The 27,641-nt window shown below is 39.9% G+C and overlaps 1 protein-coding gene across 1 annotated transcript in view; it reads right to left on the bottom strand.

The window, feature by feature from the left end:
- ETNK1 (ethanolamine kinase 1) overlaps window positions 1-27,641 on the bottom strand; it is a 59,946-nt gene that overhangs the window by 17,638 nt on the left and 14,667 nt on the right. Inside the window, exons 2-5 of the mRNA XM_077826510.1 lie at window positions 10,907-11,166; window positions 9,494-9,634; window positions 8,783-8,925; window positions 829-912 (exon numbers count right to left, since the gene is read on the bottom strand). Coding sequence (XP_077682636.1) covers window positions 829-912; window positions 8,783-8,925; window positions 9,494-9,634; window positions 10,907-11,166 — 628 coding nt within the window. The remainder of the gene's footprint in view (window positions 1-828; window positions 913-8,782; window positions 8,926-9,493; window positions 9,635-10,906; window positions 11,167-27,641) is intronic.

Raw genomic sequence — 27,641 nt, 5'->3', positions numbered from 1 at the left:
TAAATATATTATCAAAGACTAAAATTTAAGAGATAAGGATAACACGTGGAAACAGAAATGGTTACATATAAAACAAAGTATAACACGCTTCTTACTAGACTAAACTTAACTTTAATAGGCTAACTATCTGTCTAAAAGCAATCTTATCTCACCCAAAAGCTATCTTGCAGCATTTCCAATCAGGACAAGTTGGGATCCTGTTTTCACTAACATAACTGCTCTGCCTGATTAATTCCTCAAGTACAGGATAACAGGGTTCTGTCCCTGACCCCCATTATACTCCAATAAACCTTTAAAGTGTGCCCCTAGACAAAGCTCTTTTCCCCATGCTGTTCCTCTATTTTTCTTAAATCTCACAAGCCTCCATATGCATTTAGCTCAGACTGGTGATTGTGAATAAGACAATACTCAATTTACATTTCAAAGGACAGATGGATAAACATCTAAGGTCTGGTAAGAAATCAGTTTCTCATGTCTCCTGGGGAGTAACACCTTGCTATAAACTATAAGAGCATATTTTCAGTATACAGACGTATCAGTACATACATTTCACACAATATGTGACCAGCAAGATCCTGACTTTCATTTGAGATCTTATGTGACAATACTTAGGGATAAATGCTATAAAAACAATGTGTTGCGTGTAGTGAGTTTGACAGGCCTATGGGAGTTGCTATTACAGAACAGTGAAGCCTTTGCCAGTTGGCACTGAGGGGTTTATTAGGGTCACAGTTTTGCGATCCTCTGATGAAAGGCACTATATAAAAGAACAAAAAGATTCATTGTTTTATTACCAATTAACTTTTAAATGGGCAATTCATTTCTTACCTGCAAACTCATTGAAATGATTTCCAATATCATAAGCCAGGTAGTTGTATCCCGAGTACTCATAATCAATGAATTGTACATCACCTATATGAGACACAAACATGAAAACGTAAGAATCCATAACAAACAAACCAATGCCCTAATTCAATGCTGTCCCTAGACATCTGCCAACATTTCAGTCTCACTGTTTGTGCCCATTTGCATGCACTCTTGAGACACTCCAGGGTAAGGCTGTGAATTTTATGGCATGAGCTTCACTTGACAGAAGATATACAATCTGATCAACAGCTTGCTTCAGTATTTTACTATGTAATTTAGAATCAAAATAGCTATTGCAGGTTTCCATTTCTACCACAAGAGGGCATCAGTTACCTGATAAACTCAGATTCCGTTCTAATGAGAAATACTATGTAAAAAGACTCCTTTTGTTCTAACAGTAGCTAGAAATACAGATTACTTGTCCATTACTTTTTAGCGAGCAGAGTTATAGGGGTCTAAGTAATCCCAACTACTTTCTTGACAAACAAGTAGTGCAACCTGACTACAGAATACATGTAGCACACACACAGTCATCTTTTGCAAGACAGTGTTTCCCCAATTATTCAGCAATCTTCTGGTTTTGATGATGGCGTTACGAATTTAGTGTTATTTCAAGCAATGGCATGCCATGTTTGAATACCCGTCTCAAAAACAAAGTGCCTGCAGATATTAAGTAACAGACGCCTTACGGCATAAAGTACGCGTGGACAAAAGCAGCAGTGCTACCCCAAATGCTCCCTTTTTGCTTAATGGCTTTTTACAACAAGTTTATCTGGCCAACGGGGAGGGCAGTTATGGGAAGTGCATCACGTCCAGATAGTACGGCCTTTGAGTCTCCTCTGGAAAATCCACTCCACGGCAATAGTCTCACGGACACCTGGAAGTCAGGTTTTAATATAAGCTAGACAGGATTGCTACTGCTCTTGCAGTCTCAGAAAAAAACACACTATCAACTACTATAATTGTCTGAGTGCAGGTGGTATATATTTCTGACTACTCAACAGTACCCACCTCAAACGTGTTCAGATTTCAATTTTGTATTTCTCCATATTGAGCTTTAATAACTACTAATGGTCATTCAATTAAACTATACTCTTGAAATATGTTGTAACTATTAAACTCCTTCCAAGCTGCCTGATTGTTCCTCCGTATCTATCTAGTTGTGCTGTCTTTCTACAAGTTTACCCTTGCTAAATGGTTGTACTACAAATTTCAGAGACTTTGAAGTATTGATTTTAATCCATATTAAGCCATAATAATGAAGCAAATAACCTTACAATTACTAATGTTGACTATTCTCTCTTGAAGCCAAAACTAAAAGTTAAATCCTTGAGCAAATTTAACACTAATCTTAAATCAGAAAAATATTTTAAGTTTGATCTGAATTATAACCTTTTAGGAGATATGGGGAAATATTTTAACCCAACTACATTGCAGCTGATACTTTCTTAAAAGACTGAAGGAGTTTAAAACTGGACAAGTTAAAATGTGTTATAAGAAGTGTCCATGAGCATGCATCCCTCCAGTTACCTTCTGCACAGAGTACTTTGGTAGTCTTTTTTTAGAAACAGCATGCAGCAGCAAGTATTTAAGATTTCAGTCAGTGCCATTACACATGTTGCCACCCATGCCTCATATTTATTTATTCAATTGTGTAAAATGTGTCAATAAGCACCCATCCTATAGTCTAGGCATCTATCCCATAAAATTAACAGACAATAAATATAAGAAGACTACTTAAATATTTACCAGCCCCCCAACCCTCACCTCATGCTTCCCTCCACTGGGGGTGGGGGGGACGTGAGAAGGAGAAGTGGGCTTTGCAACCTGCCTGGAAGGTTAACAAGTATGTTCTCAGTCAGACCAACCCAGGGAAGTGACTAAAGCAGAGCACCCTTCACAGAGAACACCCAGCCAGCAGTGCATGATAAGAAGTTCTCATGACTTAAAAGCTGTTAAAACTATTGAAAGCACTGGAAATTGATTTTACAAGGGCTGCAGTCCAAGATCTCATAGCAAAGTCACAGCTTAATTGGAGTTTTCAGGGTGACAAGTCCATGAAATAAATAACATGTTTCTTGCTGGTTCCTTAATAGTGCTGTAGATTTAAGCACATATAACCTCTAAAGCTCATCTGTTAAATATAAACCAATAAAAATGCACAGCCCAACCCTGGTTAATATTTGTTTTGTCATATGATTGAACTAGCCAGTACAAATTCCAATCATTTAAACTTTCTTGTATTCAGGATTTGCATATAAAGCAGAAAAAAATGGCAGGTAAAAAGCCTGCTTGCGAAATATCAACTTAAGACATACTTTAAAAAGTGTTTTTAATTCAAATTTTATCTCAGACTGCAGTGCCATTATTTTGATTATAGCTAGCCTTTATTTAAAAATGTTATTGCCAGTTATAGTTAACGGTTTATAAAATAAGAATATGAAGCTAACAAGATACAGATGAGGCTGTTACCAGGCTCTGTGCTCTCCTTTGGGGGAGGTGCACGTGAACAATTGATGCGATAAACCTCCAGTCAGTGCGTTTAAGTAGCACGGTGCACGCCGCCACATGGCAGCAACAATGGCATACCTAATCTGTAGCAGATGAAGAAAATTTGGCACACTCACATTTGAAATGACACAAAACTTTAAAAAGAAAAGTTCTGCATTTTACTGCTCTCCTTTTTCAGACCCATTCTACAGTGGAACTCAACCTTAAATTTAATTTTTGCAACAAATATTAAGGTTAAAGATGCACAGTTCCCTTCAATTCTGTGTCAAGAAAGTATGGACAGACAGAATCACTTCATTAATTTTTATTATAACATTTTGCTCTAAAATAAGGCAGGTGATAAAGAGAAAGTGAACTGACTTGTATTATGTTATCATTGTACTCTTTAGATTAATTTATGTTTAAAATTATAGGAATACACTCTAAGAATTAGTAAAGATGAATTCATCCAGAGGAGCAACTAGTTTCCAGTATGATGAACTCTGAGCTACTAGCAGTGTATAAATCTTTTAGATTGGGATTTGTAAAATGTCTAAGTCTACTCCCGTTGACTTCAGTAGGAACAGCTAGGGCAATGCTGACTATTACTAAAAACTTCTCCCTAAAACAGAAATCCAATACATGAAGTACACTTGTGGATTGTACAACCTATTAAAGTGTTATACCCTAATTGTGTACTATTGTCCACTGTGGAGTTCATCCAGATAGAAGATATTTCAAATTGAAGCATACAGTAGTTAAACTCTCAAAATCTCCAACACTCTATATCCGAAAGGCAATTAGATGTATTGTATCAGGCTACACACTATTTCACTGTTCATATAAAAATGAATGTATGATCTGCAATGTGCATGTCATTTTATGTTTCATGCATATAAAATTGTTTTTATTAACTGAAATCAGAGGTTGGGTGATTCACAGGGGATTTGCTGACAGTCTTCAAAGAGCTGACAGTCAAGAAATGATGACGCTCCTTTTTCTAGCAGCTCTTTATTGCACTATAGATAGTTCAACAAACTTTTCTACTCCCCTGTTATAAGCCACTGCTGTATGAATATTGTGTAATCATGAACAGGAGAAGAGATGACTTGTGATAGTAAATGTGAATGGAAGTGGCCTGCTAGATAATCTCTTTACTAAGAGCGAGCGGTACAACGAAAAGGTTTGAGAAAGCCTGAACTAAACAAAGCTGAATGTAGCAGGGTGTATCACCTTGTTGTGATGAGAGCGTCACTACAAAACCAGCACCACAGAACAGATACCATCTCCGGGACACACACTAAAATATGTTCACCCAAAGTGGTTTTGGTTTTTTTTTTTAAGTAGAACACTTAACTCGGGCACCTAGTTACAGTGACCTGATTTCTAGAAGTGCTGAGTAACAACCATCAATGGAATCTGTTAAGTGGTCAGCACTTTTCAAAAGTCAAGCCGCTTATGTAGGTGCCTAATGTTAAGCTATTTTAAAAAAATATTTGCCACGATTAAGAAAAGTGAGGAGTAACTGAAGATATTCTAGAAGTGTTGGAAAGAAATCTGATGCAGACAAGCATTAGTAATAAGGTATCTGAGCATACTGGGAGAGTCCAGAAGAGACTTTGGAAACTCCTGCTCAAATTTTATTACAAAAAAAAAAAAAAAGGGCAAGAGCATCAGGACAAAAGGGCTATAAATAAATGCCTTCCAACTGTCAGTTACTTAAATTTAAAACCATAGTTCACACATCAAGATATATTCAAGGGCAAGAAATGAAGTGAAACTGTGAGCTATTTCTTTCAGAGAACAAGTCTTCTAGGCAATTATAAATCTGTTATGTAAGGTATCACTACTGAAAATTTTCATATCCGGAGCGATTAAAGCAGACGTTAACAAAGCAGCAAGAGGCAAATTTCTCTGAGCCACAGTGTGAACAAATTCAATCCATCAAATGAGTGATGCACTCCATTTAACCATTCTAGAGTTCCACATTTATTTCAGTCTCTCTTTGGAAAGAGGGTTAGATGTTCAGGTTTAAGAATTCTTAAAGCCATCGGTGACAAAGTATGTTTTTTCTGTATGTATATATGTCAATCTTTTTTTAATGTCTAGCAAGTTTTAAAACTCTGTGTAAACTGGAAATTAAGTATAGTCTTTGAAAGAGTGGAGTTAAAAAGTTGGGATAAACCAGAGGTGGGCAAACTATGGCCTGTGGACCACATTCGGCCCACGGGGCCCGCCTGCCCGGCCCCTGAGGTCCTGGCCTGGGAAGCTAGCCCCCAGTCCCTCCCCTGCTGTTGAATGAGGACAGGGTTCTCAGGGGGGCAGTCAGGAAGGAGAGTGGGGTTGGATGCGGTGGTGGGGGGGCAACCAGAGGACAGGGAGCACAGGAGAGTGGATGGGGAAGGAATCCTGGGGGGGTCGTCAGGGGACAGGGGGGTTGGATGGGGCAGGAATCCCTGGGGGACCGTCACGTGGGTGAGAAGCGGGAGGGGTTTGGATATGGGGTGGGAGCCGGGCCACGCTTGGCTGTTTGGGGAGGCACAGCCTCCCCTAACCAGGCCTCCATAAAATTTCAGAAAGCCGATGCAGTTCTCAGTCCAAAAAGTTTACCTATCTCTGAGATAAACAATGGTGGGCCAGTCTACTCTGAGAGCACTAGTGTAAACTGACTACCTGTGGTTTTTTAAACCGTATGTTGATTACACTTGGCCTAAGCATGACTAGACAACATGCTGATGAAAGTGCTACAAACACCAATGGTGAATTATGGATTCTGTTTGTGCTGGTTAAGACCCAGCCTCTTTAGAGAGCAGATCAAGGCAAGATTGAAAGAACAGATACGAATACTGCTGCATAATCAGAACTTTTAGCTAGCTTCCTATATTTAGGCCAGTAACAACTCCAGAAAGTGAACTGCATCTTTAAGATTGTTCTTTGTGCTCTTATTAAAGCAGCTTCAAAGAAGAATTAATTGGAAGCTGATACTTAATTTTTTAAGAGTATTTTTTTTTAAAGGATCTTGATTTGGCTGAACATACTTGATATGATTCATGTTTATTTGCAGTTAAAGTTAAAGCTGAGTTTCCACTTCAAAAATAAAGATGAAGTTCCTCCTTCTAAGACTGTACTATGTAACATGGGTTTATAAAATTTTGCACTGTAAAAGTGTACAGTACAAAATACACAGCTTTCACAATATACAAAAACTCATTTTTCAGATGGCATTGAGGTTTGGTTACTATAAGAATAGTACCTGTTGTATCTCGGTATTGCAGAGTTCTTACAACAACGTACATGATGTGCTGCAATATTCAAGCATGTAAGCTTTAATGGACACAGTCTTGCTATGGCATATACTTTCAAATCGTTTCCCATTCAATTATTTACAACCAGCTCTAAGCCTAAGTGCTTTACATTCAGATTCCTCCCTCCGCCCCACCTTGTCCCCGAACACTAAACACTCACACACTGGTTATTGTAGGTTTGCTCATAAGTGATGCACTGCTGGCATTGTTTTTTTCCTCCACTCTGTTTATAAAAAAGAGAAGCATATAGCATTTGTTTTCAAAGTGGGAATGTCAAGCTTATCAACCGTGATAGTGAACATTTAACTGAATTATTGTTTTTGTTAAAGCACTTTACACTAAAACATGGTTCTATTATGAAAAGTGACTAAAAATAGCATCCTTTCTCAGTAGGTCTGATCTGTGTATTCAGAACAAGATCTGTTGACTTTAGTGACAAAAATAATTTTTTACCCCCTTTTTAATTCCTAGTAGCACTGCAGAGTCAACAACTGAAGTTTTTTCCCCTTTCAAAAACATCAACAGAATTGCTTACTAACTCCTACTCAATAGTTAGAACTGTGCAAACCCATTAAAATTAATAGAACTGCATGGGCATGCAAGAGCATAAACTGGAAAGTGATGGTGCTGCAAAGGTGTCATTGATGGCTACTTTGGCCTGCAGAACATATAGCACTAGTATTTATGTGCAAGAAGGAAAGACTTAACTCAGAGGAGAGGTTGCATATCTATGGATTGCAGCTAAAAGAGCTCTTTTTATTTGTACATGTCGAAGGAGCACAGTTGATGTAGAAATGATGTACACAGCCACTTTTCAAATCAGAAGCAACTTCAATATTTGTTTTGTATCAAATTGTATGCAAGTTGTAAGGCACATAAACTAAGACGTGAGGCCTCAATTACTGCTGAATGTCTGATAGAGAACACCTTAAATGCTGTTCACATTCATTTTAATGACTTCAAACAAATATGTTGGCTTTAGTGGTAAGCTAATTGTCATTCAAGTGATAAGTTACAAGATAATATTAAATTACTCAGACAAATCTGAAATTAAATACTTCTCAATAAAGAGAAAGTCTTCACTATCTCAATTGTAAGCTTCCCTACAACCACCAACATGCTTCTACAAAATTAACTTGTTACTTTCAGTTCAGTTCACAGACATCTGGGGATTTGGGAGGGGGATGTGGAAAATTGAGGTACTAGTCTCGATAAAGCATTTTTCTGCACCATAATATCCCTGTTTTCAATGTCCCAAATTTACTGTTGGTTCACCATGTTTGCCTGTTGAATGTATCATTTAGTAACCGAACCTCAAACCACTAAACAACCAAACCTTAAAAGGAATTAAGATTTTCTATGAGAACTTTTGATAGTCCTAGATTTTTGGTTTTGTTTTGTTTTTAAATACAAGGATTTCTTTCAAGAGTTCAAATATTTACAACATCTGAAAATAATGAACAAAGATTTGATTTGCCATTTCCAAGATAAACCTACTGCCTACCTCTGAATTAAAAAATAATATTTACAAAAATATCTTCAACATTAAGATGCCTATGTACCTCATATTCAGGATATAAACTGAGCCATTGAAAGTAGCATAAGTATCATTATGATACTACACCCTGGGAACTCCTCCTTGGCACCAATGTATCTGACAAATCAGAATAATATATCGATAATACAACGTAACCTGGAGACATTATCTCCTAAGGTTGTTGAATGACTGATAACCTTTTCTAAATGTATATGAGATTTCTATTAAATTACAAAGACAAAAAGACAATTTGATCTTTGAAATCTATTTTTACAGACTAAATCATTACAGTGAAAATAAGAATATAAAGATTTTTTTCCACATGCTAAAAACATTTCAGAATTAAAATTATGGTTATAGCTGCTAAGACAGTTCATATATTTATAAAAATACTGCTACCATTACATTGAACTTTGATTTCAAGCAGCAAATTTACTTTACTTACTACCATTAGTAAAAAGTCATAAATGATTAAATGAATTTGAATTATAATTCTACACCCACCCTAAGACAACTGCCACAGAATATAAATACAACACAGGTATGGAATGAAACACTACTTACTGCTGTGTTCAATACCTACCTTGTTTCTCGTTGTAGATAATATTCTTACACAACAGGTCATTGTGGCAAAGCACCACTGGGGATCCTAGATTTGACAGTCTCTCCTTCATCCAGGCCATCTCTTCCTGAAGGATTTGAGGACTTGGAACATCACTTAAGAACCTTTTGGGGTTCAAAAAAATTTAAAAGTTTCTTTTCTGAGCATAGTGTTAATAATAAAGGCATTATATATAGAAATTTATACATTAGTGCACTTGATCGGTTATTTGCTGTATTCCCATTATTTCAACAGATAATTGAGTGAGCCATCTTAGTGCAGATTTCACTGCTCACTCTTGTAGTGAAGTCACGGCAACAAATGATCGAAGGAAGGCAAGAATTCCTATTACTTTTCCAAAGGTGACTGCTTTAAGAACAACCTGACTCTCTGACAATACGATACTATAGTCCTAGTTGTGGGAGGAGAACACAAGACTAGTAATGCATACACTTTTCAAGTGGAAAAGAAAGAGCAGATTTGGAGGAAGAATGTGGCCAAAAAATTAGAAAGGATGGGCAAACCCATCACTTTATTCTGCTTCTTAGTAGCATTTACAAGGAAATTGATATGGAGTCGGGGGAATGGGGTGTCTAAAAAAACTCCGGTTATGTTTTCCCCCTCAGCTGGTTAATAAGGTATGTGACGAAAACTGAGACAATTAAATAAGTTATTAAAAAAGTAAACACTTACCGTTTATTTACTTCCTCATCTGTAAATTCTGTAGGTATGAGTGAGAAATATTTCCCCATCTTCAGCCACAAGTTAGATTTGGGGATCCATCCATTGTGTGCATGAATAGCATGGATTTTAGCAAGCTGCCTGGCTATGAGTCTGTAAGATATAAAGGTTACTGTACTACTACATTCTTTCTTTTGAACTGGTTACAAGCAGATTGCCAAAAAGCATTTGGTAGTTAATTATTGCTTTTTGACATTTAAATCCCTTTTTTTATATTTGTCTTATTGGTGACCTTTTACTTGAAATTTAAAATTTCATCAGGGAGTATACAGGTCACACAATTTCCTTCAAAAAGTTTGTTTCCCCAAAACATATATGCTTTATAACTGAGAGGAGCAAGGGCATGTGGGAGACAAGGGAGATGGCTAGAAAGAGTTAAGCACTGGCAGAAAAAGCTCATCTGCACTTCCTTACTTCTAAAATGGTGCCCTGTGGCCTGCTGGAGGAGGAGGGAGCAGACTACCTACAAGACCCAAGTCCGATCCTTCCAAACTGGAGGGGAAACAGTGAGGTATCATGGCTACGTGGAGGGAGAACACTAGCTTGTTGCACAGAAGAGAATTTGGATAATAAAATGTGTACACAGTAAGTCACCTCTGTAAGTTCTTCTGTGTATGGTTATCAACAGCATGCTCCACATTGACAACTTTCCTATGCATAGGTAGGGCCCGACCAAATTCACGGTCACAGGATTTTAAAAATCATAAATGTAATGGATTTCAGCTATTTAAATCTGAAATTGCATGGTGTTGTAATTGTAGGGATCCTGACCCAAAAAGGAATTGTGGGGGGGTCGCAAGGTTATTGTAAGGGGGTGAGGGGGGTTGCGGTACTGCTACCCTTACTTCTGTGCTACTGTTGGTGGCGGTTCTGCTTTCAGAGCTGAGCAGCTGGAAAGCGGCAACTGCTGGCCAGGAGCCCAGCTCTGAAGGCAGAGCCGCCATCACCAGTGCAATGCAGAAGTAAGGGTGGCATGGTATGGTATTGCCATCCTTATTTCTGCACTGCTGTTGGCAGGGCGCTATCTTCAGAGTTGGGTGCCCAGATCAACAGCCACCGCTCTCCGGGCACCCAGCTCTGAAGGCAGTGCAGAAGTAAGGGTGGCAATACCATGACCTCTCTAAAATAACCTTGTGGCCCCCCTACAACTCTCTTTTGGGTCAGGACCCCCAATTTGAGAAATGCTGGTCTCCCCCGTGAAATCTGTATAGCATAGGGTAAAAGCACACAAGACCAGATTTCATGGTGGGAGACCAGATTTCACCGTCCGTGACACATTTTTCATGGCCATGAATGTGGTAGGGCCCTAGACATTCGTTTCCCAAAATGCACTCTAGAGTTTTAAATAGTTTTGAAGATGTTTACCTGAATATATCTGGGTTGCAGACGTGCTCTGGATCCAGTGCTTCTCCCTGCATGAACTCGTAGCACAGACCATTACTGAAAGTACAGTAGAGTTGTGGCGCACAGCCATGGGCCTGCAACACCCGGAAACTTTTCACTTCCTCATCTCGATCTACTAACAACTCGGTCTTGTTTCCATAGATTCTAACTAAAACCACATCATCCATTGCATCACCCACATAGCAACCAATAAGCTTGTTGGTGATTCCATCTGTGAACAGCTGCAATGTAAAAATAATACGTAACCAATCAATGATTCTATATTTGCCCATTTGTATGTGCTTCAGAAAAATGGGAAAGAGGGGTGGAAGTTTTTCTACTTAATGGATCACCCTTAATCCCTGTGGATTTTTTAAATGAATTATTGACTCAGGTTGAACAGAAACAACTGTTATAACAAAGATATTTGCTAGTCTGTACATTTTAAACAATCTTTAAAAAACACAGATGTGGAAAACTAAGTACTCTGGAAAGATGCATATTTTGTTTTAAAAGGGCATTTCAAGATATTTTCTGACTAACAAGCCATAAGGAGAGAGAGAGGAGAAAGACACTAGAACTAAGAAATGCTACATACATCAAAGTAGGTCTGTAATATGAGTTTTCAGATAAGCAACTGCTTTGAGATCTGTTCAGCAACACGATCCTCCCCCTCAACAAAACAGGATTTCAGACATTTTATTGGAGTTTTTCTAACAAATAAACAGAGCTAGGCAGAGAACAGTAATTCCATTTTGAGGAGGATTTTAAGATTTCAAAATTTGGTTTTGTTCTATGTCAGGACAAAAAAGCCCTGTTACGTACATCTAAAAGGTTTCAGAGTAACAGCCGTGTTAGTCTGTATTCGCAAAAAGAAAAGGAGTACTTGTGGCACCTTAGAGACTAACCAATTTATTTGAGCATGATAAATTGGTTAGTCTCTAAGGTGCCACAAGTACTCCTTTTCTTTTTACATCTAAAAGGACCGCAGTTACTGTAAGGGGTTGTCCGTATACATTCCACATTTGGTGTGCACGTACCCCAGTTCAGATTGTTTTGGTCAGCAATGTCTCTGTTGGGTCCGTACCTGTGCCTTCAGTGTCCTTAAGCCTCCCACCTGAGGGATGGCCCCAACCAATGCAGAATGCTTGTGTTTTAGGATTCGATTAGCAGGGAAGGAGGGCAGGTCACAAAATACATAGGGACAACCATTCATTCAAGTGCTTGTCCACATTATATTCCGCTGCTGTTAACTCAAGCAGCAACCTAGATCACAAGTGGTGGGTGATAGGAGTCGACCTGAACAATGACCGAGAGACAGCCATGCAAGAGTGAGCATCAGAGCTCAATGCTGCTATTATGCAGTGATGTTCGGTGAACATACGTACTGAATCGCAAGTACCGTCCTACATCTCCAGTACTGGAACACACATCAAAGAGCTTCAGAAGCTGCTTGAACTCTTGTTGAATGCGCTGTAACACTCAATGGAGGGTCTTTGTTGGTTAAATCATAGCCATATTTAATGTAGGTAGAAATCTAATAAAGTCTTTGTGCCTGATCTTTCATCCTATCTAGAGGATATCAAAAATGGCTCAGGTCCTGTCAAAGTAGAAGGCAGGTGCCCAAAGTACATAGAAAATGTGATGCTTAGCTCCCTTTTGCTGGAATGTGGCTTGGGAAAGAAAACAGGCATAAGTATTACCTGACTGTGACAGAGGTCAGTGGCTACATCTAGCAAGAACTTTGGGTGAGATATCAAGGTCATCCTGTCTTTATGAAATTCTGTGCATGGAGGTCCTACTGAGAGTGCTTGTATCTTCCTCACCCTCTGTCATAAATATAAAGGGAAGGGTAAACCCCTTTAAAATCCCTCCTGGCCAGAGGAAAATCCTCTCACCTGTAAAGGGTTAAGAAGCTAAAGGTAACCTCGCTGGCACCTGACCAAAATGACCAATGAGACGACAAGATACTTTCAAAAGCTGGGAGAAGGGAGAGAAACAAAGGGTCTGTGTCTGTCAGTACGCTGCTTTTGCCGGGGATAGAACAGGAATGGAGTCTTAGAACTTTTAGTAAGTAATCTAGCTAGGTATGTGTTAGATTATGATTTCTTTAAATGGCTGAGAAAAGAACTGTGCGGAATAGAATGACTATTTCTGTCTGTGTGTCTTTTTTGTAACTTAAGGTTTTGCCTAGAGGGATTCTCTATGTTTTGAATCGAATTACCCTGTAAGGTATCTACCATCCTGATTTTACAGAGGTGATTCCTTTACTTCTATTTACTTCTATTTCTATTAAAAGTCTTCTTGTAAGAAAACAATGTTTTTTCATTGTTCTCAGATCCAAGGGTTTGGGTCTGTGGTCACCTATGCAAATTGGTGAGGATTTTTACCAAACCTTTCCCAGGAAGTGGGGTGCAAAGGTTGGGAGGATTTTGGGGGGAAAGACGTGGCCAAACTACTTTTCCCAGTAAACCCAGTTAGAGTTTGGTGGTGGCAGTGGAGATCCAGGGACAAAGGATAAAATTAATTTGTACCTTGGGGAAGTTTTAACCTAAGCTAGTGAAAGTAAGCTTAGGAGGTTTTCATGCAGGTCCCCACATCTGTACCCTAGAGTTCAGAGTGGGGGAGGAACTTGACACCCTCCTAGCAGATATTATTGCTACTAAAGGCTGTTTTGATCAATAGACAGAATAGAGAATATGCAACTAGAGGGTCAAAATGGGATGGATGAGGACACTCAAGACATAGGTGCGACCTCAACTGACATGGATGACAAACAATAAACAAGTGCTTGGAGTAAATGTGTACCAACGGTGGAATATACATTGATAAGCACTTTAAGAACCACCAAAAATTTTCAGAATTCTCCATGAAAAAAGAATTACAGTTTTCTGTCCAGGTCTATTGGGAGCCCCATTGCCAGGGTAGTCTGCTCAGCAGGCTGCCCTGGCTCCGAAGTAGTGCACCCGGTGGAAGTTGGGTAGGCGAGCTGGCTGAAAACCAGGCAGACAGGTTTCCAGTGGACTTTCACCAAAATCAACAGGGTTACATGGAATGCTTTGTCTGACAAATCAGCAAATTCTGGCAAGATGTTTTGCTGAAATTTGTAACGACTAACTTTATAAGTAAGGTTCAATTCATTAGATCCAACTTCTCAGGGAAATGTAAGAACTGTGTTTGAAAAGTAAAACTTAAATTCTCAGGTGACAGGCCTAGTTTTAGGAAAAAATCTGCACAACAAATGGAGAAGCGATTGGAAACAAGATGTTATCAAGAATACAGAACAACTTAGTGCAAGGTCACTGCAATTTTAAATGAAAAAGAGAGGCAAGAAATTTGAAGTCATGGGCCCACAGAAGCCATAATACGAATGTATAGAGAATCTTGTATTGCTATTTATGCCATTACATTTATGTCTTCAGTTACCCCCACCCCCTAAAAAAGTCCATTTTACCTTAGTTAAACTTGCTACAATAAGCATTGATAGAAAGGTTTTCATGAATTTTTAAACTGAAAACACATTTGTCTGAATTCCCCTGTAGTTTTTGCAAGCCACCTTTTACACCATTGTGCAAATGCGTAAGTTACGAGGAAACCGACTACTAAGCTATTTCATTTTCTAAGATGAGCAAAGTGCAAAAAAGAATAAAGAGCCAGCACAAGTGACGTACGCTAATCAAAACGAAGAGTTTAGGTGTTACCAGTAACAGCTGACATTAATTTTAAAACAGTAATTGACAGCGTTCTTACAATTTTCCATTAAAAAAAGCCGATGAAGTGAGCTGTAGCTCACGAAAGCTTATGCTCAAATAAATTGGTTAGTCTCTAAGGTGCCACAAGTACTCCTTTTCCTTTTAGTGGTGAGACTCATATTGGCTCCCACATTCAAACAGACAAATGCAGCTGCATTCCTCTGTCTTCATACTGCTTTCTTGCACACCTGTGGTGCGCCACATGTGCATGTTGGTATGTACACTTGGAGCCCTGCCAAGCACGAAAGTTTCAGCCCAATGAGTAATTTTCTCAAGATGTTCCAAGTGCTTGGAGAAATAACACTTTATAATGCAAGGGTCCTCTCAAACGTTGATACAGTATCTCCAGAACACTAAAATAAAGTGTTAGTTGAAGACTTTACAGCTTTCAAAATGAACAGCTTTACTTAATTCTGGGCATCATTTCAGAATAACTAAAGGCAGACCCACCCCTTGTATGCTATAGCAATATGCCTTAGAGGCTGGATTCTCGTACAATTTTTAAGTGGAAAAAATTAGAGCAGTCAATTAATCGCAGTTAACTCATGCGATTAACTCAAAAAAATAAATTGTGATTAATCCACTGTTAAACAATAGAATACCAATTGAAATTTATTAAATATTTTTGATGTTTTTCTACATTTTCATATAGATTGTATTCTGTCTTGTAACTGAAATCAAAGTGTACATTATTTTTTATTATAAATATTTGCACAGTAAAAATGATAAACAAAAGAAATAGTATTTTTCAATTCACCTCATACAAGCACTGTAGTGCAATCTCTTTGTCGTGAAAGTGCAACTTACAAATGTAGATTTTTTTTTTTTTGGTCACATAACTGCACTCAAAAACAAAACAATGTAAACCTTCAGAGTCTACAAGTCCACTCAGTCCTACTTCTTGTTCAGCCAATCGCTAAGACAAACAAGTTTGTTTACATTTGCAGGAGATAATGCAGCCCGCTTCTTGTTTACAATGTCACCTGAAAGTGAGAACAGGCGTTCTCATGGCACTGTTGTAGCCAGCGTCACAAGACATTTATGTGCCAGATGTGCGAAACATCCGTATGCCCCTTCACGCTTCGGCCACCATTCCAGAGGACATGCTTCCATGCTGATGATGCTTGTTAAAAAAATAATGCGTTAATTAAATTTGTGACTGAACTCCTTGGGGGTACGTTCCCTGCTCAGTTTTACCCGCATTCTGCATATATTTCATGTTATAGCAGTCTTGGATGATGACCCAGCACATGATGTTCATTTTAAGAACACTTTCACCGCAGTTCTGACAAAACGAAAAGGTATCAATGTGAGATTTCTAAAGATACCTACAGCACTCAACCCAAAGTTTAAGAACCTGAAGTGTCTTCTATAATCTGAGAGGGACGTGGTGCGGAGTATGTTTTCAAAAGTCGTAAAAGAGCAACACTTCAATGCAGAAACTACAGAACCTAAACCACGCAAAAAGAAAATCAACCTTCTGTTGGTGGCATCTGACTCAGATAATGAAAATGAACATGTGTCAGTCTGCACTGGTTTGGATTGTTATCAAGAAGAACCTGTCATCAGCATGGATGCATGTCCACTTGAATGGTGCTTGAAGCATGAAGGGACATATGAATCTTTAGCACATCTGGCACATAAATGTCTTGTGACGCTGGCTACAACAGTGCCATGAGAACGCCTCTTCTCACTTTCAGGTGACATTGTAAACAAGAAGAGGGCTGCATTATCTCCTGCAAATGTAAACAAACTTGTTTGTCTTAGCGATTGGCTGAACAAGAAGTAGGACTGAGTGGACTTGTAGACTCTGAAGGTTTACATTGTTTTGTTTTTGAGTGCAGTTATGTGACCAAAAAAAAAAAAAAATCTACATTTGTAAGTTGTACTTTCACGACAAAGAGACTGCACTACAGTGCTTGTACGAGGTGAACTGAAAAATACTATTTCTTTTTTTTTTTAACAGTGCAAATACTTGTAATAAAAAATAAATATAACGCAAGCACTGTACATTTTGTATTCTGTGTTGTAACTGAAATCAATATTTGAAAATATAGAAAACATCCAAAATATTTTTAATCGCAGGATTAATTTTTTTAATCGCTTTACAGCCCTAGAAACAAAAATCAATAGGAAGGGCAAATCTAAATTTTCCAATTACAAAGGCCTTTGTGCAACCACAGATCTAGCAGAGTTGGGAATTCTGACCCAGATTTTTAAAGGTACTTAGAAGTTGCTCTGTTCAGCATTGCAATGCCCAACAGATGTAGGAGACAAAGTTTTATTTTCAAAAGTGACTTAGGCACCTAAGTCAGTCAGGCACTGCAATGCTCAGTGTTGCAACATCTAGATTCCTTTAAAGTCTGGACCTCTGTACCTTTTAAAAGATAAAATTAAAAAAAGCAGAGAAACATATGTTGTCTCTAAAGTTAAGAGACTGTTGTGTTTTCCAGGTCAGGGACTATCTAAATTCAGAACACAACAAAAGGGTTATAAACGGACAAAAATGGAGGAAGGGGAGAGGAAGGAGAACAGTTACAATAATGAGATCACATGATTACTCTAATGTACATCTTGATGGTTAATTAAATTTGTCTTTTTTTAATTCCCTTCTTATAAGTGATATTACATAAACCACTTCAGATTAGTTTGCTGTTTCACAACAAAAATTTTAAAAATGCAGCCTATTTAGTTCCGTATACTGAAGATGAACTCCCACCCTACAATAAAAGGTATAATTAAGGGTGAGATACAATGTTTGCTGGAACAGGGAAAGAGGAGCCATAGCCTAGATTGTTCTCTTATAACTCATTTTCTTATTATTACAGACATACTGTAACTACCAAATTACATGGCAGCACTTTTGAATAATGAGAGCAGTATCGCAGACAGTACTGGAAGATGCTCTAAAGATGTGGTTGCCTGTATAACAGCAGCCACAGTCATGTTTCAGTAGCATCTGTGGGGATGCTGTGACAGCAAGCTTATCACAAAGCTGCAGATCTATAGATGCACATGTATACAAGCGCTGTTGTACAAAAGTGAAATATGAGTGCTGAGGAAGGCTGAAGAATACTGGATTGATGTTTTTGACTCTCACCATCTTCATAAGCTGCTCCATGTTATGGGGCAGGACAAGATCAGAAATAAGGATACTGAAAGCCAAACCTAGCAATTGCGTCTATCAGTATTAGTTTGGTTTGACGGCTTTCTTAGTAAGGACATATTAGAATGGAAGATAAATACTTCAGAATTTGTTGACACCAAGGAATGGCACTACACTACTGGCAATAATGTGGGCACCAAAGGATGCGGTGGCACAATAAGATTGCCAGTGATGGACAAACTGAAAATATCCAGACTGTCCACCTTAAGGACCTAGCCAGAGATTGACCCAGGTGGCACTTGATCTGCAAGGAGGCCACGTCCCTTTGGGATTTGCCATTTACAACTTCTAAATAGTCTTTCTTCCTCCAATCCCTCTTCTTCTTCCTGCCCCTGGCAAATCCAATAGCATAAATCAGAGTTGTAGTTAAGAGTCACAGGTAGGACTGATGATTTAGTGGCAGTCCCTTCAGGTAGAGCAGATATGCATTATTTTCATCTTGGGCTTCCAATCTCAACAGACAAGACTGAAAAAGGAAGTATTATCCAATTTTACAGATGACGAGTAGGTATAAAAATATCTAAAACATCTACTAAAGAAGAAGTGGAAAACCTTTTTGGCCTGAGGGCCACATCTGGGTGGGAAAATTGTATGCAGGGCCATGAATGTAGGTGTGGGGCAGGGGGTCAGGGTGTGGGAGGGAGTGTGGTGTGCAGGAAGGGGCTCAGGGCAAGGGGTTGGGGTGCAGGAGGTGGTGCAGGGTACAGAAGGGGGCTCAGGGCAGGGGGTTGGGATGCAGGAGGGATGTGGGGTGTGGCAGGGAGTTCAGGGCACTGGGTTGGTGTGCAGGAGGGGGCTCAGAGCAGGTGGCTGGGGTGCAGGAGGGGTGCGACAGGGGTCTCAGGGCAGGGAGTTTGGGTGCGGGGTGCAGGAGGGGTGCGGGCTCTGGCCCTGCGCCACATACCTGGAGTGTCTCCAGGGTAGCAGAGGCACACAGCAGGGCTAAGGCAGGCTCCCTGCCTGCCCTGGCCCTGCGCCGTGCCCGGAAGCGGCCCACACCATGTCCCCGCAGTCCGTGCACTGCCCTCACCTGTGGGTACCTCCCCCGAAGCGCCCAATGGCCGCAGTTCCCCATTCCAGGCCATTGGGAGCTGTGGGGGGGCAGTGCCTGCACGCGAGGGCAGTGCACGGAGCCCTCTGTCCCCTCGCAGGGGCCGCAGTGCCAGCCGCTTCCAGGAGCGGCGTGGGGCTGGGAATCCCACAGGCCAGATCCAAAGCCCTGACAGGCCAGATGCAGCCCGCAGGCTGCAGTCTGCCCACCCCTGTACTAAAGGCTATACCAGGGAGCTCTGAATACTACCCAGATCTCCAAATCCCAGTCCAATCCTTTGCCACAAAACCATTATTCCACTCCATCAATTGGCTTGCTTCCACCACATTTAATATTCAAAACTTTTTTTTAAATCCAGTGTGACATAAGGCTGGGGGATTCTAAAGACACTCCTGTTAAGAAAGAGAACACAATTCCTCTGGAAGGACACGTAGAACAACAGGCAGCCAACATGCCTTCCTTCACAATGGACTTTCTCAAAGATCTTCAACTTAAAAAAAGAACAAAAACCAAACCGCACAAACCCCTGAATGTAATTTAACAACTGTTTTTTGAAGAGCTGCACAATATTCCTAATTTTCAATAAGAAAGCAAAAACAGAGGACCATTCTTTAAAAAAAAAGAAAAAAAGAGACTAATCCTGCGAATTTCTGACTGACTAGTAAAATATCTCTAGTAAAGAAACGGAGCAAATATTAAAAAGAAAATCTTAATCTTTAAAGCATAATAGAACCTTGAGAATAAGCATGAATTTAGAGAGAATACTTCTTCCGACAAGTTGTTTCCCCCAAAAACAAATCAGAAATAAAAGAGGAAAGTTATAGATGTGATATTTGGCTTCAAGCAAGGCAATAGTGTGTTGTGACCACATCTGAAATTCAGGATTCAATTCTGAACACTTCATTATTATGAGGCTAGACAAATTAAAAGGAGTTCTGAAAGGCTTACTGACGCTGAAGTAGGAAGATACAAATTCATATATAGTGAGGCTAAGTAATATCCAAGTCTGGACACAACAAACTACAATTATTTGAAGGGTATAAACACAGAAGAGGAGGAATTACTTAAGGTGGTTTAAATAATACTCCAGGGGAACTTCTGTAACTATGCGCTCACAGAAAACGGCCCCCCTCTGCAGAATCCCTGTACTTCCTTGCAGAAAATGGCAGGGAAGCCGCACTGGGAGAAGAGGGGAGAGGAAACATGGGACAGGGATGAGCATGGGTGCAGTTTTTTGGGGGGATCGCTCCCCCCCAAACAGAGGTGAGGCACGTGCAGAGCAGCCTAGCTGAAGGAGGTTGCGTCAGGACTCCGCTGACTCTGCAGCTGAACACCACCTCCTGGTTCCTTGTGCCAGTTGTGCTTCCCTTCTGTGTGCCAGGAGCCTTCCTGTTTTCTGTGCAACAGTGAATGCCTGTGGTGGGACTGGGTAAGGGGGGGTGGGGGAAATGCGAGAGTGAGGGGAAGAAGGAGGCGTGGAATAGGGCAGGGGGAGGCGAATGTGGAAGTGGGGGGAAGGGGATGGGAAAGAAAAGAGTATAGGCGAATTGTGGGAGGGGAAGCGGGAGCCTGGTATCCGGCATCCCCTTAGTAGCAGCTGGGGCCCCCCTTTTAAGCAGACCCATCGAACCCTCACCCTGAGAAGCCCTACCCGCCTACACCTGGACTTCTCTGCTGAGTCCCCCAACCCACTGATCCCCAACCAGCTCCACCTGGACCCCCACCTCATCAAGTTGCACTCCTCCAGCACCCAGACCCCCCCGGCCAACCCCATCTCTCCACACCCAAGCCCCCTCCCCCGCCCCCACTGAGTCCCAATCACCTTCACCTGGATCCCCTGCAGAGTCCCATTGCTCTGTGCATTCAGATCCAGATCTAGAACCCCCACAACGTGCCCCTGTGCATCCAGATCTCCCACTAAGCTGCCTGCACCCAGATTGCCACACACAGAAACCTCTCACCCCACACCTGGATCTTTCCACACTAAGCCCCTTCATACTTGGATCCTGCTGGGCTGAGCCTGTCTACCCACACCTGGTGAAGAGGGGCAGGGTCCTGGGGTATTTCTGGCTAAGGTCCAGCACTTGCACTGTGTCAGGGTCGGGTGCAGCCTCACTACCAAGTCCCTGTACTGGGGGAGGTGCGGGCTTCAGGGTGATCTCCCACATCAATGCAGCCAGTGGCCTGTGCTCCCCACTGCCATGCTGGAGCCATATTTATGTATTGACAAATAAAATTTGAAGAATTTTAAAATATTCTGCGCATAATTTTTAATTTTTTGGCGTAAATTAAGAACAGGATGGAAACAAGAGTGACATTTGGGCTGAATATCAGGGAAACTGTGGCAGTGAGATATGCTAGATCATTGACAAGATTCTCACCTAGATGGCATGTGTGACAGTGCCCCCCATAAGACTTTATGGAAATATACTTATGTATAACTAGAATGTGTTTTATGCTACATTGCCATGTAACAAATATCTCTGTAAAGGTTATGATCTACTGAATCTATTAATCCTATTTGTATGCATGTATCATTTTTGTATTCAAAGTTATGAATATTGGCTGCATACGTGTTTGATTCTGAATAGCTTTTAGTGAAGCAGTTGGTCAGCTTCCTGAGAAAAGACTATCTATCCTCAGGTTTCAGAGTAACAGCCGTGTTAGTCTGTATTCGCAAAAAGAAAAGGAGTCCTTGTGGCACCTTAGAGACTAACCAATTTATTTGAGCATGAGCTTTCGTGAGCTACAGCTCACTTCATCAGATGCATACCGTGGAAACTGCAGCAGACTTTATATATACACACAGAGAATATCCTCAGTAAGTGCCCAATCAAGAAGCCCTTAAGCCAACAATGAACTTGGAGACGGCAATCCACATCTGGGCTTTCCCAGGAATGTGGCTTGGCTGGTAAGGAACTCAGTCATGCATGGACATGTGACTTGCCCAGGTGACTCCAAAACTCCATTTTGTAGTTGGACTTTGCATAGGAGAGAAGAGGGGGTGTCTCCACCCACAAGAGAAAGTCTATTTAAACCCCTGGGAGAGCCCTCAATTTTGTCTTCAATTGGGTAAAGAGGGAGCCTCTCCACCCATAAGGATACCTGAAAAAAGGACATTGGAGCTGTGCTCCGGCTCTGCTCCAGCTCCAAGCAAAAACCTGCAGCTCCACTGCTCTGGAGCTGCTCCCCAGGCTCTGCTCCAAAGCCCTGCCTGAAAGAAACTGGAACAAAGGACAATAACTACAGGGGGTCTGAGTGATTGTTGAACCCAGACTAGAAGGAGATTAGTCTGTAAAAGGAAGCTTACGGGGTGAGGATTTTATCTGTATTCAGTTTTATTACCGTACTAGACATAGACTTGCATGTTTTATTTTATTTTGCTTGGTAATTCACTTTGTTCTGTCTGGTTTCAGCGTAGCAGCCGTATTAATCTGTATCCGCAAAAAGAAAGGAGTATTTGTGGCACCTTAGAGAGTAACGAATTTATTTGTGCATAAGCTTTCGTGAGCTACAGCTCACTTCATCCGATGAAGTGAGCTGTAGCTCACGAAAGCTTATTCTCAAATAAATTTGTTAGCCTCTCAGGTGCCACAAGTACTCCTTTTCTTTTTGTTCTGTCTGTTACTACTTGGAACCACTTAAATCCTACTTTCTGTTTTTAATAAAATCGCTTATAAAGCGTATACAGGGTAAAACGGATTTATTTAGGGTTTGGACCCCATTGGGAGTGGGGCATCTGAGTGCTAAAGGCAGGACACTTCCTAAGCTGCTTTCAATTAAGCCTGCAGCTGTTAGGGGATGTGGTTCAGACCCAGGTCTGGGTTTGCAGCAGGCTAGCGGGTCTGGCTCAAACCAGGCAGGGCACTGAAGTCCTAAGCTGACAGGGCAGGAAAGCAGGAGCAGAAGTATTCTTGGCACATCAGGTGGCAAGCCCCCAGGGGGTTTCTGTGATCCAACCCATCACAGCATGAGATGTTTACAACCAGACTGGAAAACTACCAAACACTGAAAGTCTACTGTAATCCTGCACTGGCAGGGTAATGGACATCAGAGAAAGAATAGACAGAGAAACACTGTTCTGGTGCACTGAGATGGATAAGACCCTACTGAAGCCTTTCTCTCCCCGTACCAGAAAGTGTGTGGAAGAAAAAGAGATCAGGGTTGATAAAAAATAAATAAAAATAAATGAAAAAAAATTTCTTTTAAAAAATAAACCTGTTTAAAATTATATCTGAATTTAAATACAAACTATGGTAAGGCCTAAACTTATTATAATCTCTTAAAACATATATATAAAAGATAAATATGCTGAATCCACAAGCCTCTATCCAAAACTTTGTGTGTTCTATATAAAGAAAGAATCAGAAGGAAAACATTTAACTTTTGAGGTCAAGCTATATAATTTTTAATATTAATATGGCACAACTGGTCATATATCACATTAAGGGCTTGTTTTGTTTAATAAAATTAAGTTGTATATGCTGTTGCTAATTATCCAGTAAATGAGCAATATATCATTCACAATTTTCTAACATACTAAAAGGTATAATTAATAATAATCTGAAAATATTAATCTATACAATTGTTTAAATATATATAGATAATAAGGCTGTACCTCCCCATGTAACAAAAAGATGTACAAATCCAGTGTAAAGGCTCTATTTAGTTGTAAATCAACATATTTTAATAGTTATATCAACCAATGAGAATGCACCTTTCTTTACATCCTAACTGAAGTATAAATGGAAAAGTTGATGAAAACTGATTATTTAAATCAATGCACCGTAAAAGGAACCCCATTATATTTTTGCACAGAACACAGCTAGATCATCCTCCAAATCAGGGGTGGTCAACCTGAGCCTGAGAAGGAGCCAGAATTTACCAATGTACATTGCCAAAGAGCCACAGTAATACGTCAGCAGCCCCCTTCTGGTTCCCCCCACTCCGAGTGCCTCCCACCTGCCGCAAACTGCTGTTTCGCATGCGCAGGAGGCTCTGTGGGGGGGGGAGTGAGGGCATGGCAGGCTCGGGGAAGGGGCAGGGGCCTTGGCGGAAGGGGTGGAGCGGGGGCAGGGCCTGGGGCAGAGCAGGGAGTTGAGCAGTGAGCACCCCCCGGCACATTGGAAAGTTGGAATCTCTATCTCCAGCCCCGGAGTCCGCGCCTATGCAAGGAGCCTCATATTAACCTCTGAAGAGCCGCATGTGGCTCCGGAGCCATAGGTTGGCCACCCTTTCTCCAAATCACTGGAACTTCTGCTACCTCTACATTTTATAAAAAGTGATCTTTAAATGAGGCTTTTCTCATTTCACACAGTATGCATTCAGTACACGGGTCAAGCTCATGAGGACATCAGAGGAGATAACAAAACACTGTAGCAGTCAGATATCAACTGTGACACACAACAGCATACATTCTGTTTATGTTACCGATAAAAGCAAATTAAGGATAAATTAGAATGAAAACATGGCAGCAGATTTTAAGTATGCATTAGCAGAAACACTACTAAGTCTATTGATTTATTCCAAAAATTACATTACATAATGCTATTTTAACTATATTAAAAAAGGCATGTTTAGTCACATGAATGTCCTAAAAGTTCCACAATACATGAGGAAACAGTCTGTGTTAACATTAAGACAGACAGACCAACCACAAAGGTGGCTGAAGAGCCGCAGTGTCTTCATATTGCTCTCCTTAATCTTCTGAACTGCTATATAGTTTTCTCATGGATTTCATACCTACTGTGTATTCCCACCCCGCAGTGCAAGTCTCATTAATGTTAATGGAAACTATGTTCATCAAGGAAATTAGATCTTACGACCTGATAATTTAGATATTCCACTCAAGGTCCTTATTAGCATCTATTTGTAACATGCTGCTGTAAGTAATTATTTGCAACCAGGAATCTTTTAGATTTAAAAGGCATTCCTCATGAGCTCATTTGACAGTTTTAGAGGTCATTTTCTTGTCCATCTGAATAATACTTTCTATTTTGTATCATGAAATGAAAGTCAAAATTTAAAGGCTGCAAAACTAGTACACACAAAAATTAAGTGCATGTAGACAAAATGCATTTTATATACAAGTTTCTTTCTTTAATCACGGTGTCCCTAATATAGTATTAGGAAAACTGTCATTTGTAAGCAAACAAGACATTCTAAAAATGAGGTGCAATGAGGAAAAAGAATTCCATGGCAAAGAAAAGCATGAGATGGGCATCAAAAATGAAGAGACCAGACTCTGACTAAGGAGAGACATGTAAGGAACAGAGGCCTACATAGCAATACAGAGTGATCAAGACAACACATGGCCTAGTGTGGGATGAGGTTGAAAGACTTTACAGAATGTCCTGAAAACCAGGAAGGAAGTTCCAGAAGTATATTCTGAAATAGGAAAGCTGATGTAGATGACAAAGTTGATGAAATGCAGTTCTGATGCCTGTAGCAGATAGTTTGGCAGGAAGATTCTGGATCCCTGAAAGTATTTTAATCAATATGAGAAATAATTAAAAATTTCAGCTGAAGGCCAACCAAGATAAATTTTGACTGTTTTTGGAAATTGTAACAAGCAGGCTCACGATACCACACAAGAAATGTGGTGGGAAAAAGCGTTCGAAGTAGAGCTGCTGATTTAATTGCAGTTAACTCATGTGATTAACTCAAAAAAAGTAATCGTGATTAATTGCACTTTGGATTTTTTTCCCTACATTTTCAAATATATTCATTTCAATTACAACACAGAATACAAAGTGTACAGTGCTCACTTTATATTATTATTTTTATTTCAAATATTTGCATTGTAAAAATGATAAAAAACAGTATTTTTCAATTCACCTCATTCAAGTACTGTAGCACAATCTCTTTATCATGAAAGTGCAACCTACAAATGTAGATTTTTTTTGTTACATAACTGGTCAATTAATTCAATCTATGTCCTACTTGTTCTAGAACTGGTCCCTCCAGATCACGACTGCAGCATATGGGCAGAGTAATGCAGGGAAGCTCGCATTACTGCTGTCCATGCTAAACATATTTTTAGAAAATTTAAGTCTCCAGACTTTTGTTGACAGAGCAGCTTTCAGAAGGAATTAATTCACAATACGTTTTTTTAAATATAGTACTGTGTTTCAGTCCACACCTATTCCCATAGTCCATCAACGATTACATTCACAACTCAGCTGCTAGGAGAACATAATCAATTGCAAATGCTGCTGTTGACTAAACATGAAGGGGTCAGACAGATGGATGAGCAGGTTCTTTTGTTTATGCCAGAAGCAATCTTACTACATAATCATGATATCTGTAAATAAGATGGTGTTTGATTTTGATTCTTAAGAATCTTCTCCTAAATAAGAGAGAAAGGATGGTCCAGGTTACGGTGCGACTCTGGTGACCTGGCTCATTTCCCTGCTTCTGGGTGAGTCAGTTTCTCTAAGCCTCAGCTCCCTATCTGTAAAATGGGGATAACTTCCCTAATTCAGAAAGGTGGTTTGTGAATAAATATACAAAAGATTTGAGGCACTTAGATATTATGGTAATGGGGACCAAACAAGGAGTTAAATCAGATGGAAATGATGACTTTAAATTTGCATCATCCCCCTCCAGAGGATATTATACACAACAGTTATAAGCAACCAAAAAAATTATGTTTTAGAAGTGTCACCTCAGCCTTACCTGTAGCATTAATATAGCACTAAACTTAATGAACCAAGCAGAACCAAAAAAAAAAAAAAATTGTCAAGTTCAAATATTTCTACAAGCTGACAGGTCATAACTGATATCAAATCTGCCAGGCACTTACACTACACTCCAAGGTGCTAAATGTGGAAACCCTATTACTGAACTATTAAAGTTGAGATTTTACAAGCACAAAATCAAGGAATTTCAGTACAAGCCATAGAAACAAACTCTACTCCACTGACCGCAGTATTTTATTTAACTGAAAACAATCTTAACTTTCAATATACAGTGAAGTCTGTTTTTAGCGGTCACTGAAAGGACTAGTTTTTGCATGCTTCTGGGTTGTGAACCCCAAAACACAGAAAATGAATTTAGAAGCACTAGGGAGATCCCCAGTGGAAAATTATCAGAATATGGCCCAGAAGGGCTGACGCCAACTTTAGAGGACTGTAGGTGACATAGGAGGAAATAATTGGCTGGCTGCAGACTCCAAAAGATGAAAATCTGTGTGAACAAATGTCCAGGCCTATACATGATTGCACAAGGTTACATAAAATTAATGGCAAACAACATAGCACCTACACCCTGCTCCCAATGATAACATTCATATTGACTTCAGGAGGGAGCAGAATCATGCGCTCAGCATACTAAAAGTATACAGTGTATCATTTTCACTCAATTGATTTTTAGCTTATATTTCCAATATTGCATATTTCAAAGCAACATAAATAAACTAAAATTTGAGACATTTAGAGGAATCCTAATTTCTTCTTGATTATACAGAAAATTGAACCAGTTCCTATTAATCCCTGCATCCTTTATCTATATTGCACATTCTGTGGTGCATGAAGAAAAACTCTTAGATTAAGGTTCTTCTCTACCTTTTGTTTTCATGTTTCTATTCAGACACTAATTTGACTTTAACTCCCTTCTTATTATTTTACTCTTGGGTAAATCCAGATCACATAACCCTTCTAGACCTACTCTTCAAGTTGACTATGGGTAAAGTTGGGATTTATGAGCTTAAACCACTAAGGATTAGAACCACAAAGGTGCTTAGGTGCA

The sequence above is a fragment of the Eretmochelys imbricata genome, chromosome 1 (genome assembly GCF_965152235.1).
Source record: "Eretmochelys imbricata isolate rEreImb1 chromosome 1, rEreImb1.hap1, whole genome shotgun sequence".
NCBI lineage: Eukaryota > Metazoa > Chordata > Testudines > Cheloniidae > Eretmochelys > Eretmochelys imbricata.
This window is presented reverse-complemented; position numbering and strand designations above follow the sequence as displayed.